This window comes from Acomys minous (assembly GCF_964271855.1).
Source record: "Acomys minous genome assembly, chromosome: 5".
In the NCBI taxonomy this organism is placed as follows: Eukaryota; Metazoa; Chordata; class Mammalia; order Rodentia; family Muridae; genus Acomys; species Acomys minous.
In genome coordinates, this window is record NC_140494.1 from 83,968,991 (window position 1) to 83,985,255 (window position 16,265).

The 16,265-nt window shown below is 50.0% G+C and overlaps 1 protein-coding gene across 6 annotated transcripts in view; it reads left to right on the forward strand.

The window, feature by feature from the left end:
- SLC44A2 (solute carrier family 44 member 2 (CTL2 blood group)) overlaps positions 1-16,265 on the forward strand; it is a 34,637-nt gene that overhangs the window by 11,595 nt on the left and 6,777 nt on the right. For 2 of the 6 annotated variants that reach the window (XM_084783181.1, XM_084783183.1), the window contains exons 1-17: positions 4,806-4,952; positions 5,450-5,498; positions 8,433-8,506; positions 8,630-8,714; positions 8,896-8,980; positions 9,098-9,208; positions 9,302-9,362; positions 9,449-9,572; positions 9,670-9,753; positions 9,844-9,956; positions 12,255-12,386; positions 12,923-13,022; positions 13,105-13,197; positions 13,712-13,796; positions 14,728-14,990; positions 15,074-15,168; positions 15,917-16,020. In XM_084783181.1, coding sequence (XP_084639307.1) covers positions 4,916-4,952; positions 5,450-5,498; positions 8,433-8,506; positions 8,630-8,714; positions 8,896-8,980; positions 9,098-9,208; positions 9,302-9,362; positions 9,449-9,572; positions 9,670-9,753; positions 9,844-9,956; positions 12,255-12,386; positions 12,923-13,022; positions 13,105-13,197; positions 13,712-13,796; positions 14,728-14,990; positions 15,074-15,168; positions 15,917-16,020 — 1,695 coding nt within the window. In that variant the 5' untranslated portion in view covers positions 4,806-4,915. Of the gene's footprint in view, positions 1-4,805; positions 5,029-5,449; positions 5,499-8,432; positions 8,507-8,629; positions 8,715-8,895; positions 8,981-9,097; positions 9,209-9,301; positions 9,363-9,448; positions 9,573-9,669; positions 9,754-9,843; positions 9,957-12,254; positions 12,387-12,922; positions 13,023-13,104; positions 13,198-13,711; positions 13,797-14,727; positions 14,991-15,073; positions 15,169-15,916; positions 16,021-16,265 lie in introns of those variants that run through there. The other 4 variants (XM_084783182.1, XM_084783184.1, XM_084783185.1 and 1 more) reach the window with 3 other exon arrangements.

The window sequence follows — 16,265 nt, forward strand, 5'->3', positions numbered from 1 at the left end:
TGAACTCACTTTGTAGACCAGGCTGGCCTCGAACTCACAGCAATCTGCCTGCCTCTGCCTCCCAAGTGCTGGGATTAAAGGTGTGCGCCACCACTGCCAGTTGAGCGCCATGGAATCTTGGAATTCCAACTTGGGTCCCTGCTTGCCTATCAAGTGTTCTTAGCCATGTAGCTGTAACCCCAGCCAGGGACCTTAAACTTCTGATTCCCCTACCTCCATTTCTCAAGGGTTGAGATGAGGAGCAACTGTTTATTTATGCAGCCCTGGGAGTGGAGAGGAGCTGGCTTCGCGCCTCCTTGGCAGGTGCTTCAGACACTTGCCCTCACCGATCTCACACTCGAGTTTCTGTTCATATCAGCTGGTTTTGTGGTTACAGCCCTTTCCCGTCCCGCAGGGCTTGGATCAGCCTCCATCCCTGATCAGAAGAGTTCTCAGCTTCCCCACCCAGCTCAGCTTAATGAGAGCTGCTGGAACTCATCAGACTGACAGGAATGCCCCCCCCCCTTTTTTTTCCCCAGGCTAGAGGCTGGGCAGGCTCGAGCCAAGCCCATTCCGGTGCCTTGTGTACACTTAAATAAAATTACACTATTATCTATTATGTGGCGGGGGGGGGGGGGGGGGGGTGGGGGTGGGGGTGGGGGGGGGAGGCCTCGGGCAGGTATGCTCACTCCAAGGCAGGCACATGGGGGTGCCTTCAATGTGTGGAGCCTGGGGATGCCACTGACATCATCAGCCTCAGCAGCAAGTCCCTCTATCTTCCAGGCCATCTCTATATTCTAACTTCCGCCTTAAGGTTAATCCAAGTTCCGTCTTTCTGTAACTGAGAGAGCTGTGAGCTGCTAGGCCACAGACACTTTCTTCTCCCTACACAAGTCTGTGCCCAATCGCTCTCAGTGGCACCTCCCACTTGCCCATGAAATCTAAATTGGGGGTGGACATTTTAGGAGACCCGGCAGGGATGGGTTCCTTCTGTAAGGTGGGTTAAAGGTGTCAGCGGTAACTGGCCGCTTGTGGCTCTTCTCCTCATCCAGGCCTTTCTGTTGACGCTGGAAACATCTAATACTCTGTTATCTTGCTTCCCACTTGCCCTACCAGCCTTCCTGTCAGAGACAGAGATTCCTAAAGTTTCTTCATGCTTCTAATAGTTTGAGGATTTATATATTTGCATGATTAATTCTTGTGGAATTTGTCCTCCTCTGAGTCAGAGCAAGGTTAAATTTATTTTCTTTCTTTCTTTCTTTCTTTCTTTTTTTTTTTTTTTTTTACTTATTTTATTATGTACACAATGTTCTGCCTACGTGACTGTTCACAAAATCTCATTATTGATGGTTGTGAGCCACCATGCGGTTGCTGGGAATTGAACTCAGGACCTCTGAAAGAGCAGACAGTGCTCTTAACCACTGAGCCATCTCTCCAGCCCCTAAATTTATTTTCTTCCACTTACATATAAGGCTTGATTTTTTTAAAAAATTATTTCTTTATATATTTATTTATTTATTTATTTTTGGCAGCGTCTCACTGTTTGGCTTGAAATTTGCTATGTAAACTAGGGAACTCATAGAGGTCCACTTGCCTCTTCCTCTAGAGTGTTGGGACTAAAACTGTGTGCCACAGTAGCCTGCTCACCACAGGCAGTGGTGGCGCGCGCCTTCAATCCCGGCACACACTCGGGAGGCAGAGGCAGGCGGATCTCGTGCGTTCTAGCCTGCTATACAGAGCTTCCCAGAGAGCCAAGGCTACACGAAGAAACCATGTCTTGAAACCTCTCCTCCAAACCAACAAACAAATAACTACGTTTTAAGAATATTTCTTTACTTCTGTGTGTGCGTGTGTGTGTGTGAGTGCCTGCATGTATGCATGTTTGCCATGTTCCTGCCTGGTGCCCTCAGAGGTAGGAAGAGGGCGTCTCATCTGTGTCGCGCCCTCCCGCCGGCAGGAACGACTCAGACACCAAGATCCTTCTCAATCGCGATTTATTGTGAGCATCCTTGAAGCTGAAGCGAAAGACCCCGAATGCCTGTGAGCACGCCGTTTAAATACTGTCTGTACGTGGCGTGTCAATGTCTCATTGGTTACATTTGGATGCCTCATTAGCATGCCTCATTAGCATGCCCCATTAGCATGCCCACAGTTGGGAGGGGTGCATTGAGAGGGCTTATGTCTGCGCTTGCACGGGAGCAGTAACAGTTTCCGTCTCAGGTGGTAAAGGTCGCTGTCATTATCGGGTGTGGCCGCCCCTTACACTTCTGGAACTAGAGGCACAGGCGAAGCTGTCCTGTGGGTGCTCGGACCCAAAATCCTCTGGAAGAATAGCAAGTGCTCTTAAACACTGAGCCATCTCTCCAGTCCCAAGGATTTAATTTTTTTCTTTTTTTCTTTTAATCAGTCAGGGTTTAGCTATGTACCCCAGGGTGGCCTCAACTCAAGGCAGTCAGTCTGCCTGCCTCACCTTTTCAGGTGATGAGGATTGAGGAGAAATGCTCATTTAGGTTGCTGGCGATCGAACCTAGGGCTTTAAAAAAATCAGTCTAGGCCTGGAGAGCTGGCTCAGAGGTTAAGGGCATTGGCTGTTCTTCCAAAGGTCCTGAGTTCAATTCCCGCCAACCACATGGTGCCTCACAACCATCTACAATGAGATCTGGTGCCCTCTTCTGGCCTGCAGGCTCATATACAGGCAAAATGCTGTATAAATAAATAGAAAGAAAGAAGGAAATCAATAAATCAATCAGTCTACTAAGTACTCTGTCTCAAACAAAGCAACTGGACATGGAACAAGACTCCTTTCATTTGAGCGCAGCATGGAGGGAGCCCTCACCACCCTGCTGGGTCAGGTGGAGAGACAGGTTTGAATGAGGTGACATTGGGTCCATGTGAGCCCATGTGAGGGAGCCATTTCGGGGGTTGCCGTTGAGCCTGTGGCGGGAGGGGCGACCGCTTGGACTGTCTCTAAGGCTGTCTCTGACTGGTAACAGAAGCAGCTTGTTGCCTGGGACCAATCTACTCTGTCCACTGCTAAATCTACCTGAGGTGTGACCAGCTGGTGTGAGGGCTCCTGGGGGCTTCCAGAAACACAGGGTTTCTTTGGGAGTTCTGGTCAGCCTCAGCCGTGGCTTGGAGCTTTTAGCCTCGCCTGTTTGCTGAAGCCTGTGGTTTAGGGGTCACCCAAGGCTTCCTTACAGTGAGCCAGAGGAGGGGAGGTGGCCTTTCTCTAAGGACAACTGATTAGAGTGCAGAGTCCAGCCGGGTGAGCTAGACTCTGAGGCGGCAGCTGCAGGTATTAGTATTTTTAGTGTGAGGGCGTTCAGATAGAACTCCATGCCTTCTACTTGTTAGGCCATGAGCTGGACCACTGAGCCACACCCCCAGCCCTTCACGGGCTGTACCACTGTGCTGTGCCCCCCTGTGGTTTAGAGGTTGGTTTGAGTGTGTGAGACAGGGGTACAGACAGTGACTCTTACCATGAACGCTGTATGCCCTCATAGCATACACCTATGGTGGTGTCCACATTATACCAACTGTATACCTTGCTTTTTCAGGATACTTCCGGTTGGATTAAATACTCTTATGGAAATGTATACTATATATAAATTTGTGTGTATATGCCTCCATGACAACTGTGTACTGCTAACTCCAACCGTATGCGCCATACGGACACTTGCTGTTGACCCCTGCATTGGCTGAACACATGACAGTTTGACTTTGGCAACCTTAAGCCCTCATGCCAGCTGCTTACCCCTGGCGTCCTGTGCCTGGTCTCTCTCAGAGGCCAGGACTAATATTGCCTGTTGCTGTTGTTCTGAGACCCGCATCACTCTGTCTCTCAGACTGGTCTTGAACTTGATCTCACATCTGCTCTAGCACGATTTCTCTTGTTTTGACTAGATTGGAGAGGCTGACCTCTTAGGGTACCTATAGATATGTGCAGATGTCCCCCTCCCCCCAGTAGTAAAGTCAGCCATGATGGCATGTGCTTTTCATCCCGGGCAGCACTCCGGCGGCTGAAGCAGGTAGATCCTTGAGAGTCAGAGGCTAGTCAAGGTTACATAGAGAGACCCTGTATCAAAATCAATCAGCCTGGTGTGATGGCGCACACCTGTAATCCCAGCACTTGGGGAGGCAGAGGCAGGAGGATCCTTGTGAGTTCGAGGCCAGCCTGGTCTACACAGAGAAAAAAGAATAAGAAAAAAAAAATATTAAAGGACCTGTCTTGGGTTTCGAGTTTCCAGAGCCCACATGGTGCTGTGATTCACAACAGTCTGCAACTGCAGTTCCAGGGAATCCGTGCCCTCTTCCGGCCGATTTGATCTCAGCATTGGGGAGGTGGAGACATAAGGATGAGCAGTTCAAGGTTATAATTGGCTGAACAGCGAGTTGCATGACAGCCTAAGCTATCTAAGACTTTCTCAAACAAACAAACCAACAAATAAATGGCCAGTCGACCCCCATTTCATGCATTTGAGTTTTTAGCCCAAATGTTTTATCTTTAGTGTCTGCCTGGTTGTTTTTGTTTTTGTTTTTTTGTTTTTTTCTTCTCCCGGTGCCTCAGTTTCTGTCTTGCGGGTGGAGTAGTCCCGGTGACATTTTAGCGTTGAGAAGTGTCCCAGGATGCGTTGCCTCGTGGGTGGACGAGGCCAGAGCCCCGCGGAGCCACCACAGGCTCCTGGGTTGGGGCTGGGTGAAGGTGGGGGGCAGGGAGGACTAAATCTGGCCTGCTAGTGAGTGACAGGAGCAGCTGAGGCCCCACCCGGTCCTGCCCTCTGGTTCGGTCCCTCCCCTTGGTTCTCTGGCTGGGGCTTGTTTGACCGGTTTGGGCCGTCCCGCCTGCCACTCGGCTCGGAGCAGCTGCTGCGGGTGGCGGCTGTGTCCGGGAGGGCGCGGGAACCAGCCACGGCGCCGTCGGGGCTGCGCCGCAGAAATGGGGAAGGATTCGCAGCATTACTACGGCAAGCATGGTATGCGAGCTCTCCTTGTGCACCCCGGGGACAGCAGCGGGGACCCTGGACTGTCAGGGAAGGCTGCAAAAGGGAGGTAGGAGGAATTGCACTCAAACCGCAGTACCCTTTTGTCCCATGTTCGCTCCCATCACCCCAGTGGTTCCTACAGCTGCCTCAGACACCGGTCCACTCTCCTCTACCGAGGACCTGGTCGCCATACATCCCTAAGAACACTTGGACCTCTCAACAGATGATTTGGTGTTCTTTGATCTGGTCCTTGTAAGCATTTCCAGGCATTTCCCCTGGATGATAGCAGGCTGATGCATCAGCTGGCCACCCCCAGGGACAATGGTTTTTGCTAGGCTCTCTGATGACCTCGGAGCTTGGGTGTAGTCCCCTGCAGGTAGGATGCAGGTACAAATCCGAGCCCCTTAAGGCTTAGAGGGAACCTGAGTTTCCAATTTCTTCGGTTATGTCATTTTTTTTTCACCCATCTTACTGCTCTTGACTTTCAGGGACGCCTCAGAAATATGACCCTACCTTCAAAGGACCCATTTACAACAGGTAGGAGTACTTCCTTCCTGGGGACAAGGGGAAAGATGGGGAGACAGGGAGATGTCTGTGTCCCAAAGTGTGTTCTCCAGCAAAGCAGGATAAACCATTGTTGGTTGCAGTGTGATTCAAAAGCTAGTTTCCTGCCTTTAATCCCAGCACTCGGGGAGGCACAGGCAGGCGGATAGTTGTGAGTTCCAGGCCAGCCTGGTCTACAAAGTGAGTCTAGGATAGCCAAGGCTGCACAGAGAAACCCTGTCTCGAAAAACAAACAAACAAACAAAGCTAGTTTCCTTAAAATCCTAGACTCCTCCTAGTAGAGTCTGGAATGGAGTTGAGCCTCACACACACTAGGCATGTACTGTGCAGCATACATGACTCCTTTTCTAACCCGCTCGCCCCCATGTGTTGATCTGTCACCCTGCTGCCCTCCCTCCCTCTGCCTCAGTACTAAACAAGGGAGATACCACTGGCTGACATTCCTACCCCTGTTTTTTGTTTGATTTCGTTCTTGTTTTTTCAAGATAGGGTCTCTCTGTGTTAGCCTTGGCTGTCCTGGCTGCCTCAAATTTACAGCAATCTGCCTGCCTCTGCCTCCCGAGTGCTGGGATTAAAAGCATGCACCATCACACCTGGTCCCTACCCCTGTTTTTTTGTTTGTTTAGTTTGTGGGGCTTTTGTTTTGTTTTGTTTTTTTAGGCAGGTGTGTCTTGGAACTCTCTATGTAGACCAGGTTAGGCTCGAACTCACAGAGATCCACCTGCCTCTGCATGATCCTTGTACATTTTATTTTGAGCTGGACGTGATTTCCCAGTCCTGTGATCCCAGCTACTTGCGAGGCAAGAGGATCAAATGTTAAAGTCCTGGGGGAGGGGTGGAATTACTATAATCATATATTAAATGGAATTGTCAAATTATTAATAAAAGTATTATTTAAAATAAGACTCATAGGTTAAAGGCTTATACTGCTACATTTTTACTTAAAGTTTTTAAAAAATATTTTATTTATTTATTTAATGTATATAACTGCTTTATACCTGGAGGCCAGAAGAGGGCACCAAATCTCATTATAGATGGTTGTGAGCCACCACGTGGTTGCTGGGAATTTAACTCAGGTCCACTGGAAGAGCAGGTGGTGCTCTTAACCTCTACGCCATCTCTCCAGCCCCTTAAAGTTTTTTTTTAATGATTTATTTATTTATTATCATGTATACAGTGTTCTGCTTGCATGTACACCTGCACACCAGAAGAGGGCATGAGATCTCATTATAGATGATTGTGAGTCACCATGTGGTTGCTGGGAATTGAACTCAGGGCCTTTGGAAGAGCAGCAGTCAGTGCTCTTAACCTCTGAGCTATCTCTCCAGCCCTAAAGTTTTTTTTTTTTTAATTTACTCTTATGTGTATGAATATTTTGTCTGCATGTGTGTATGTGCGCCACATGAAGGCTGAGAGAGGGTTTCAGAGCCCTTGGAACTAGGGATATTTTGCCCACATTTATGTGTGTTGTCTATGTGGATGTCTGGCTGGTATCCAGGGAGGCCAGGGGGTTGGATCCCATTGGACTGCAGTTATAGAAGGTTGTGGGTCTCCAGGTGTACGCTGGGATCAGACTCAATGCTTTTTGGTTTGGTTTGATGTTTTGGCTTTTGTTTTGTTTTGGTTTTGAATTTTTTTTGGTTGTTCTTTTCTTTTTTCTTTCTTTCTTTCTTTCTTTTTTTTTTTGAGACAGGGTTTCTCTGTGTAGCCTTGACTGTCCTGGATTTGCTTTGTAGGCCAGGTTGGCCTCAAACTCACAGTGATCCACCTGCCTCTGCCTCCAGAGTGCTGGGATTAAGGGCATGTACCAGCACAACTGGCTTCACTGCCTTTTTTTTTTTTTTTTTTTTTTTTTTTTGGTTTCTTGAGACCAAACTCTCAAATTCTTGCCTATCTGATGAATGAGCACATGACAACTTTTTGTCCTATCTGATGAATGAGCACATGACAACACCATCGCCTGTGGCCTTTTTTTCCCCCCAAGACTGGGTTTCTCTGTGTAGCCTTGGCTGTCCTGGACTCGCTTTGTAGACCAGGTTGGCCTTGAACTCACAGAGATCTGCTCCCCTGAGCGCTGGGATTAGAGGCCTGTGCCACTTAGAGTTGGGATTAAAGCTGTGTGCCCCCTTGACCAGCCCTACTTTAGCCACTTACATTCTTTTTTTCAAAAAAAAAAAAAGATTTATTTATTTATTATGTACACAGATCTCATTATAGATGGTTGTGAGCCAATATGTGGTTGCTGGGAATTGAGCTCATGACCTTTGGAAAAGCAGTCAGTACCCTTAACCTCTGAGCCATCTCTCTAGCCCACCACTTACATTCTTTCTGTCAGTCTGTATGTCTTATTTATTGGTTTGTTTGTTTGTTAGTTTGTTTGTTTTTTGAGACAGGGTTTCTCTGTATAGCCTTGACTGTCCTGGTCTCACTTTGTAGACCAGGCTGGCCTCAAATACCCAGTTTAAAAAAAATTTTTTTTTAATGCACATAGACCAGGTGTGGTGGGATGTACCTCTAATCCCAGCACTCAAGAGGCAGAGGTAGATGGATCTCAGAGTTCGAGGCCATCCTGGTCTACATAGCATGTTTTAGGTCAGCCAAGGCTACCTGGTGACGCCTCTTTTCAAAAAAGGGGGAAAAGCATGTGATCCTTGGTCCACATTTCAGATTACTCATAAAAAGGGGTGTGTGCCCGGGCAGTGGTGGCGCATGCCTTTAATCCCAGCACTCGGGAGGCAGAGGCAGATGGATCTCTGTGAGTTGGAGGCCAGCCTGGTCTACAAAGTGAGTCCAGGGCAGCCAAGGCTACACAGAGAAACCCTGTCTCAAAAAAAAAAAAAAAAAAAGTAAAATGTGTGTGTGTGTGTGTTGTGTGTGTCACATGCACATTGCTGCTCTGCTCCTCAGGGGGTGCACAGATGTCATTTGCTGCGTGTTCCTCTTCCTGGCCGTTGTGGGCTATGTGGCTGTGGGCATCATAGGTAAGTGTAGGATGGGAGAGAAATCCCCTGTGGGAAGGGTTAACACAGCCTCTGGGGACCCGGCGCTGCTGTGGCGGAGAAGTGACAAAGCCTGTATATCTCTGGGTCTCTCTCTCCCCGCAGCCTGGACCCACGGAGACCCTCGGAAAGTGATCTACCCCACTGATAGCCGGGGCGAGTTCTGTGGGCAGAAAGGAACAAAAAATGCGTGAGTTTATTTATTTGCGTGCATTGCTCTTCAGCAACCACACCCTGTGGGGTCAGAGACTCTGTTTTCTTCCACCATGTGATTTCCCAGGGGCGGAGCTCAGGGAGGCAGGCTTGGCGTCCAGGGCCTTCGCCTTTGAGCCAGTCTTGACCAACTCTGTTCCCCCCTCCTCTCACCCCAGAAACAAGCCGTTCTTGTTTTACTTCAACATCGTCAAGTGTGCGAGCCCCCTGGTCCTGCTGGAATTTCAGTGTCCCACCCCTCAGGTAACATGCTCCACTCCTCCCCCGGGAGCAGCTTCCCACCGCCCTCTCCTCCTGAGCATCACGTGGGACGGGGTCTCAGGGTCCCGACTCCACGGCTCCTTCCTCCCCCGCACCCAGATCTGCGTGCAGCAGTGTCCGGACCGCTACCTCACTTTTCTGAAAGCACGGAACTCTCCTGATTTCGACTATTACAAGCAGTTCTGCGTGCCTGGCTTCCAGAACAATAAAGTGAGCAGAAAGACCCCTTAGGTGGCGCAGGTAGGGGACACAGGAGGAGGGTGTCCTGCTCTGAGAATCACTTCCTCCCGTTTCTGTCTGCAGGGCGTGGCTGAGGTGCTCCGGGACGGTGAATGTCCAGCGGTTATCATCCCCAGCAAACCTTGTGGGTATTGGGGATCTCGGGAGGGCCGGGGGCAGACTGGGGGATCTGCAAAGACTCAGCCTGACAGGTGTCTTCCGGTCCCACAGTGGCCCAGCGGTGCTTCCCAGCCATCCATGCCAGCAAAGGGGTCGTGATGGTGGGCAATGAGACCACGTATGAGGATGGCCACGGCACCAGGAAAAACATCACAGAACTGGTGACGGGTGCCAAGTGAGAAGGCAGCCCTCTGGTGTATGGCGCCTGGCTTTCCTGGGAGGGACTGGAGCTGGCCTTCTCCGGGTATGACTTGAGTCTCTTCCACCCCTAGGGAGGCCAACAAGATTCTAGAGGCCCGGCAGCTGGCCATGCGGATATTTGAAGATTACACTGTATCCTGGTACTGGATCATCATGTGAGTTGGAAGGAAGGTGGTGGCTGTCCCCTGGCTATGACATCTGTGAGCCAAAGGATCGTGTCACTCACGCCCTGTCTTGTCCCCCAGAGGTTTGGTCATTGCCATGGTCCTGAGTCTCCTGTTCGTCGTCCTGCTGAGATTCCTGGCAGGCATTATGGTCTGGGTGATGATTGTCATGGTGATCCTGGTACTTGGCTATGGTGCGTGCGGCTCCCCCTTCCTCCTACTCTTCCCTGCCTGAGGTCTGCAAAGTGCCATTGCCTGTTGCCCTGGTGACAGCTTATCAAAAATGTCACCCTAAGCCCTCAAATGTTCTTCACTGTTTAACTGGCACGTTTATGAAGATGTTTACACTCTCGCTGGAGGCAGGTTGAGGCAGCCAGAGCTCATCATGAGCAGATGGGTGAAATCCAACTCCCTGGGGCTGCGCTAAGGACTCAGGTACTTCCTGTAGCCCACCAGTGAGGGGCTGTGGCTCCCTGGTAGACTCCCCCAGTGAGGGGCCTGGGTTCTGGCTTGGTGTCACAATACTAGCACATGAAAGGCCCTGACGCCATTCCCTCTACCACAAAAGGAGAGAAAAGGAAAACATTTTGCTTCTGTATTTGGAGAACCAGGGTCCGGCTTCTTTGGTTTGGCTTTGTTGGTTTTTTGAGACAGTGTTTCTCTGTGTAGCCCTGGCTGACCTGGACTCACTTTGTAGACCAGGCTGGCCTCGAACTCACAGAGATGCACCTGCCTCCCAAGTGCTGAGATTACAGGCGTGAGCTACCACTTTACTGGCTGTATCGACTTGGCATTTCTTTTTTTTTTTTTTTTTTTTTTTTTGTTGTTGTTGTTTTTCAAGACAGGGTTTCTCTATGTATCTTAGGCTATCCTGGACTCACTTTTGTAGACCAGGCTGGCCTTGAACTCACAGCGATCCGCCTGCCTCTGCCTCCCGAGTGCTGGGATTAAAGGCGTACGCCACCACGCCCGGCTTCGACTTGGCATTTCAATCAACAACAAAAGACATTCTGAAGACACCTGCTTAGTCCAGGAGTAAGCTTCTGTACTGTGGTGCTCTGGTTTGAATCCCTGTTTTGCTGCTTCCTACCTCTGTGCGGGGCACATGACTGAGTCTCCCTAAGCATAATGATTTCCGCCGTCTATGGGGACAGTTGGTGTCTCCTGGTAGGGGACTAAATGAGAAGGTAGTGATTTGAGGATAGTGTCTGTCAGGGGAGGCCTGTCGTGCAAGCCAGCAGCTCATGCTCTGACTAAGTTTTCTTCTGTGCTGTTTTGTTTTGTTTCCGAGACAGGGCTTCTCTGTGTAGCCTTGGCTGTCTGGAACTCGCTTTGTAGACCAGGCTGGCCTCAAACTCACAGGGTGCTGGGATTAAAGGCATGTGCTGCCACCGCCCAGCCTCTTTTGTATTTTTATATTATGTTCATTTATTATGTGTGTCTGTGTGCACGCATGTGTGTGTGTACATAGGAGTCAATGGTTTCTGTCCTTTTACTGTGGGTACCAGGGATGAACTCGGGCAGCAGGCTTGGCAGCAGGTGCCTCTACCCACTGAGTCATTGCTGGCCCTTATTCTGATTTCATTCCTTTTAAACTTCCTGAAAGGATAAATGCTTAGAACCTTAATCTGAGGATCCAGATGCCAGAATATTTGTGCTAGCATGGTGGTGCCTGTCGTCTTCAGCCAAGGGAGGCGTGGTCAGGAGGATCATAACTTTGAATATGGATCCTGCCAAATCCCGTCTCAAAAAACAAAAAGAAAGCTAGGCATGGTGGTACACACCTTTAATCCCAGCAATCGGCGGGCAGTGGCAAGAGGATCTCTGTGAGTTCGAGGCCAGCCTGGTCTACAGGGTAAGTGCAGGACAGAGACTCCTGTCCTGGAGAAACACAGAGAAGCCCTGTCTCAATAAACAAAACCAAACAAACAAAAAGAAAAATGTTCGTGGTACTCCTGGTTTGGGCGGTTGTTGGCCATTTAGGTCACTTGATTTTTGTTGCCTCAGGGTAGAGTCCTGGCTCTCTGGGGACTGGCTCTGTAGAGGTCTGCCCTTTTTTTGCCTCCCCAAGTACTGGCTTTCAAGGGGTGTGAACCATACCTGGTTGGCTGCAGGGTGTCACCAGGCAGGCGGCATCTTAATACCCATTTATTCTTTCAATCATTTATTATAGGTCACGAGCTCGGTCTATATAGCAAGTTCCAGGCCTGCCAGGGCTACATAGCGTAGTGCTTTGTCTCAGGCAACAAGCAAGAAAATTACTGTCTGGGCTGGAGAGATGGCTCAGAGGTTAAGAGCACTGTTGGCTCTTCCAGAGGTCCTGAGTTCAATTCCCAGCAACCACATGCTGGCTTACGACCATCTATGTGAGATCTGGTTTCCTCTTCTGGTGTACAGGTGTACATGCAGGCAGAATACTGTATATGTAATAAATAAATAAATCTTTAAAAAAAAAAAAGAAAATTACTGTCTGGGCTTGTGGCTCCATACAGGCATATTTCACTGCTACCTGGAGTACTCGAGACTGAGGGGAGAGGCAGGCTCTGACATCTCCCTGCTGGATCTTGGCTTCCAGACGGACCTCCGAGTGTACCTGCACTTGCGGCAGACATGGATGGCTTTCAGTGAGTTGGGGCACCCTCCCCCCATGCTTGTATTATGGGAAACCCTGGAGGGATTGAGGTGGGACTTCCAAACAGCTTACTCTAGCTCTTAGAGAAATCATTTCATTGTTATCTTATTTATTTTTAAATCAATTTTATTTCTTATGACTTTTAACTTTTAAAAATTAAGCTGGGCGTGGTGGCACATGCCTTTAATCCCAACACTTGGGAGGCAGAGGTAGGTAGATCGCTGTGAGATCAAGGCCAGCCTGGTCTACAGAGTGAGTCCAGGACAGCCAAGGCTACATAGAGGAACCACCATAGAGGAACCCTGTCTTGGGAAAAAAAAAACAGCCAAAAATTATATATTATATTTCCTTGTTGGGAGAGGCGTCTAGGCCAAAACCCTCCTGTGTGGCAGTTAGGGAAAACTGAATAATCAGGTCTCTGCCCCCCCCACCTGTGGGTTCTGGGAATTGAACTAAGATCATCGGGGTTGGCTGCAATTGTTTTTAACCTGATGAGCCATCCTGATAGCTGCCTGCCCTTCTCTACAGTGATCATTCTAAGCATCCTGGAAGTGGTCATCATCCTGTTACTCATCTTTCTTCGTAAGAGGATACTGATCGCCATAGCCCTCATCAAAGAAGCCAGCAGGTGGAGCCTTGGAGAGCCAGGGATGTGCCTGGGGTCTCAGCCTAGGGCATTTGGCTCTGACACTGTCTCTGCTTCTCCCCAGGGCTGTGGGACATGTCATATGTTCCGTGATCTACCCGCTGGTGACTTTCTTCCTCTTGTGTCTCTGCATTGCCTACTGGGCCAGCACTGCTGTGTATCCATCACGCACTCAGCAGCCTGTGGTCCCCAGGGACAACTGGCCCTAGAATGCCCGGCAGCTCAGGGTAGGGCTGTACCATGGTGATGGTGTGGTCCTTTCCTAAGAGACACCCCCACTCCCATGGCTCTCTTTATCTTATAATTTTATATTACATTTAATTTATTTAAGGGGAAGGGAGGCAGTATTCAGAGGTCAAAAGACAATTTGCAGGAGACGGTTTTCTCTCTGTATCCAATTCAGGTCACTAGGCTTAGTGGCAAGCACCTTTATCAGATGAGCGAGCCATCTCCCTGACCCATTCTTGCGACTTTCAGAGAGAGAGAGCCTTACTCTTTGGTTTAGGCTTTTCTGGAACTCACTCTGTAGCCCAGGCTAGCTTCCAATGCACAGGACCCTCCTACCTCAGCCTCCCAAGTCTTGGGGCTCCAAGGGTGAGTTCCCACTCCTGAATCCCCCCAGCTCCTTGGCTTCTCAGTCCTAGATTTCAGTTTCCTTAATGAGCCGTCAGCTTCCTGTCCACTTCTAACGAAGCTGTTTACAAGATTTTTGATGACACATCCTGCCCGCTTTTGAGGAACACCTGCAACCCAGAGGTAGGCGGTGCCCTGGGAACCTCCCCTTGAAGATAATTCTTGCATTTGCTGTATATCTTGGGCTGAGCAGGGTGGGGCTTTCAAGCCATCGCCCAATTTGGTAGTTTTTTTTTTTTTAACATTTATTTATTTTATGTGTATAGGTATTTTGCTTGCATGTATGTCTGTGGGAGGGTGTTAGAGCACATGAGTTACAGACAGGTGTGAGCTGCCATGTGGGTGCTGGGAATTGAACCTGGGTCCTCTGGAAGAGCAGTCAGTACTCTTAACCACTGAACCATCTCTCCAGCCTCGATTTGGTAGTTTTTCAGGGAAAGTTTGGGCTGTCCCCAACCTTGCATGCTGAACTCTGTATCTTTTCCAAATATGATGTCATTTTTTTGTCCCTCTACCTTTTTCTTACCTTCTGATGCCTCTGTGTCTGTGTGTCTGTGTGCATGTGTGTTTGTGGAGGTACCCTGCTCAGTATTTCTCAGCCTTCTTCCTTCCAGTCAGTATCTCTCACCAAATCAGGAGCTAAACTGGTACCTCCACTCCTTACCACACTAGGGCTGCAGGCTAGCACACGGCCACACCTAACATTTATGGACGTGATAAAGGCTTGACTCATTCTTTTTTTTTTTTTCTTTTTGAGACAGTGTTTCTCTGTGTAGCCTTACCTATCCTGGACTCGATTTGTAGACCAGGCTGGCCTCGAACTCACAGAGATCCACCTGCCTCTGCCTCCCAAGTGCTAGGATTAAAGGCATGCGCCACCACACTCGGCCCTGCTTAACTCATTCTTAGTTCTTTACCTACTGAGCCATCTCCCCAGGCCCCCCAAGACCTTTCTCGGCACTTTCATAATGGGTACTTTTGCTTCTAGGACCTGCTCTTGGTCCAACCTCAGCCTGCTCTCAGCTGACCCTGTGGCTCCTTACCTCTTCCTCAGACCTTCCCCACAGCAAATGAGAGCCGCCTGTGCCCCAACGGCCGCTGCCAGTTTGCCTTCTATGGTGGCGAGTCGGCCTACCACCGTTCCCTGCTGGGCCTGCAGATCTTCAATGCATTCATGTTCTTCTGGCTGGCCAACTTCGTGCTGGCACTGGGCCAGGTGACACTGGCCGGAGCCTTTGCCTCCTATTACTGGGCTATGCAAAAACCTGACGACATGCCTGCCTTCCCCCTCTTTTCTGCTTTTGGCCGAGCGCTCAGGTAAAGAGGCGTGTTGGGGTGGGAAGGGAAGGGATGCAGAAACCTCATCTGGCTGGGCCACTGATTCCTCCTGTTGATTCGAGGTACCACACCGGGTCCATAGCCTTTGGCTCCCTCATCCTGGCCATCGTGCAGATCATCCGAGTGATCCTGGAGTACCTGGACCAACGTCTAAAAGGTGCTGCCCTCCCTGTAGCTTTGGCGAGGGCCTGGTGGGGCTAGAGCTAAGCCTCTGCTGGATTTCTGTTTGTGGAAGGGGTGGAGCTAGGAGACAGAGGAGCAGTTACATGAGCCGGAAGCCAGGCCTCGAGCCTTTAATCCAGCACTCCAGAGGCGGAGGCAGAGGCAAGTGGATCTCTGGAGAGTTCCAGGCCAGCCTGGGCTACAGAGCAAGTTCTAGGACATCCGGAGAAAGCCCGAACAGTGCCAAAGAGCTCTTACTGTTCAGGGGCAGGTCCAGGAAGCACGGTGGGCCACTGACTCTGGCTAGCAAAGGCTGGGCTAAGAGGTTTTGGCTTGGGGTTTGAGACAGCTTTTTACTGTGTAGTCCTGGCTGGCCTCAGACTCTGATAAGTAAACCAGACTGACCTAGAACTCAGACCCACCTGCCTCTGATTTTGAGCGCTTGGATTGAAGGTGTACATCACCACCCCCAGCTGTTTTTGTTTAAAAGGCTGGCATCCAACTCACTAAACAGCCAAGGATTGACTTTACCTCCTGATCTTTGGAGATTACTTTTGTGGGTTAACACCTGGACTGATTGATTTACTTATTCTGGGGCAGTTTTGCTAAACTGTCCAGGTTGGCCTAGTAGTTGAGGCAACCATCAGACTTGTAATCCTTAGCTGTCTCGTGGGACTTTGAGGCATCTCGTCCAAACCAGGCCAGTCTCCTGCCATCCTCACAAAGCTTCCCTTCTCTTTCAGCTGCGCAGAACAAGTTTGCCAAGTTCCTCATGGTCTGTCTCAAGTGCTGCTTCTGGTGCCTCGAGAAGTTTATCAAATTCCTGAATAGGAACGCCTACATCATGGTACGTGGCGGGACTGAGTGCGGGGGCTGAGTGCGGGGGCTGAGTGCCAGCCGCCTGGAGGGAGGAGCTACCGCATCCATTCCACGCCCCACCTCCCACGGCCACCCTGTGGGAGGATCCCCCTTGGCGGTCCTGAGGGCCTCCTCGCCACCGCCCCTCCCCATCCGTGGGAGGATCCCCCATGGCCAGCCTGTGAGAGGATCTCCCCCCCCCTCCCCCCCCCCCCGCGTCCATCCCGAGGCCGT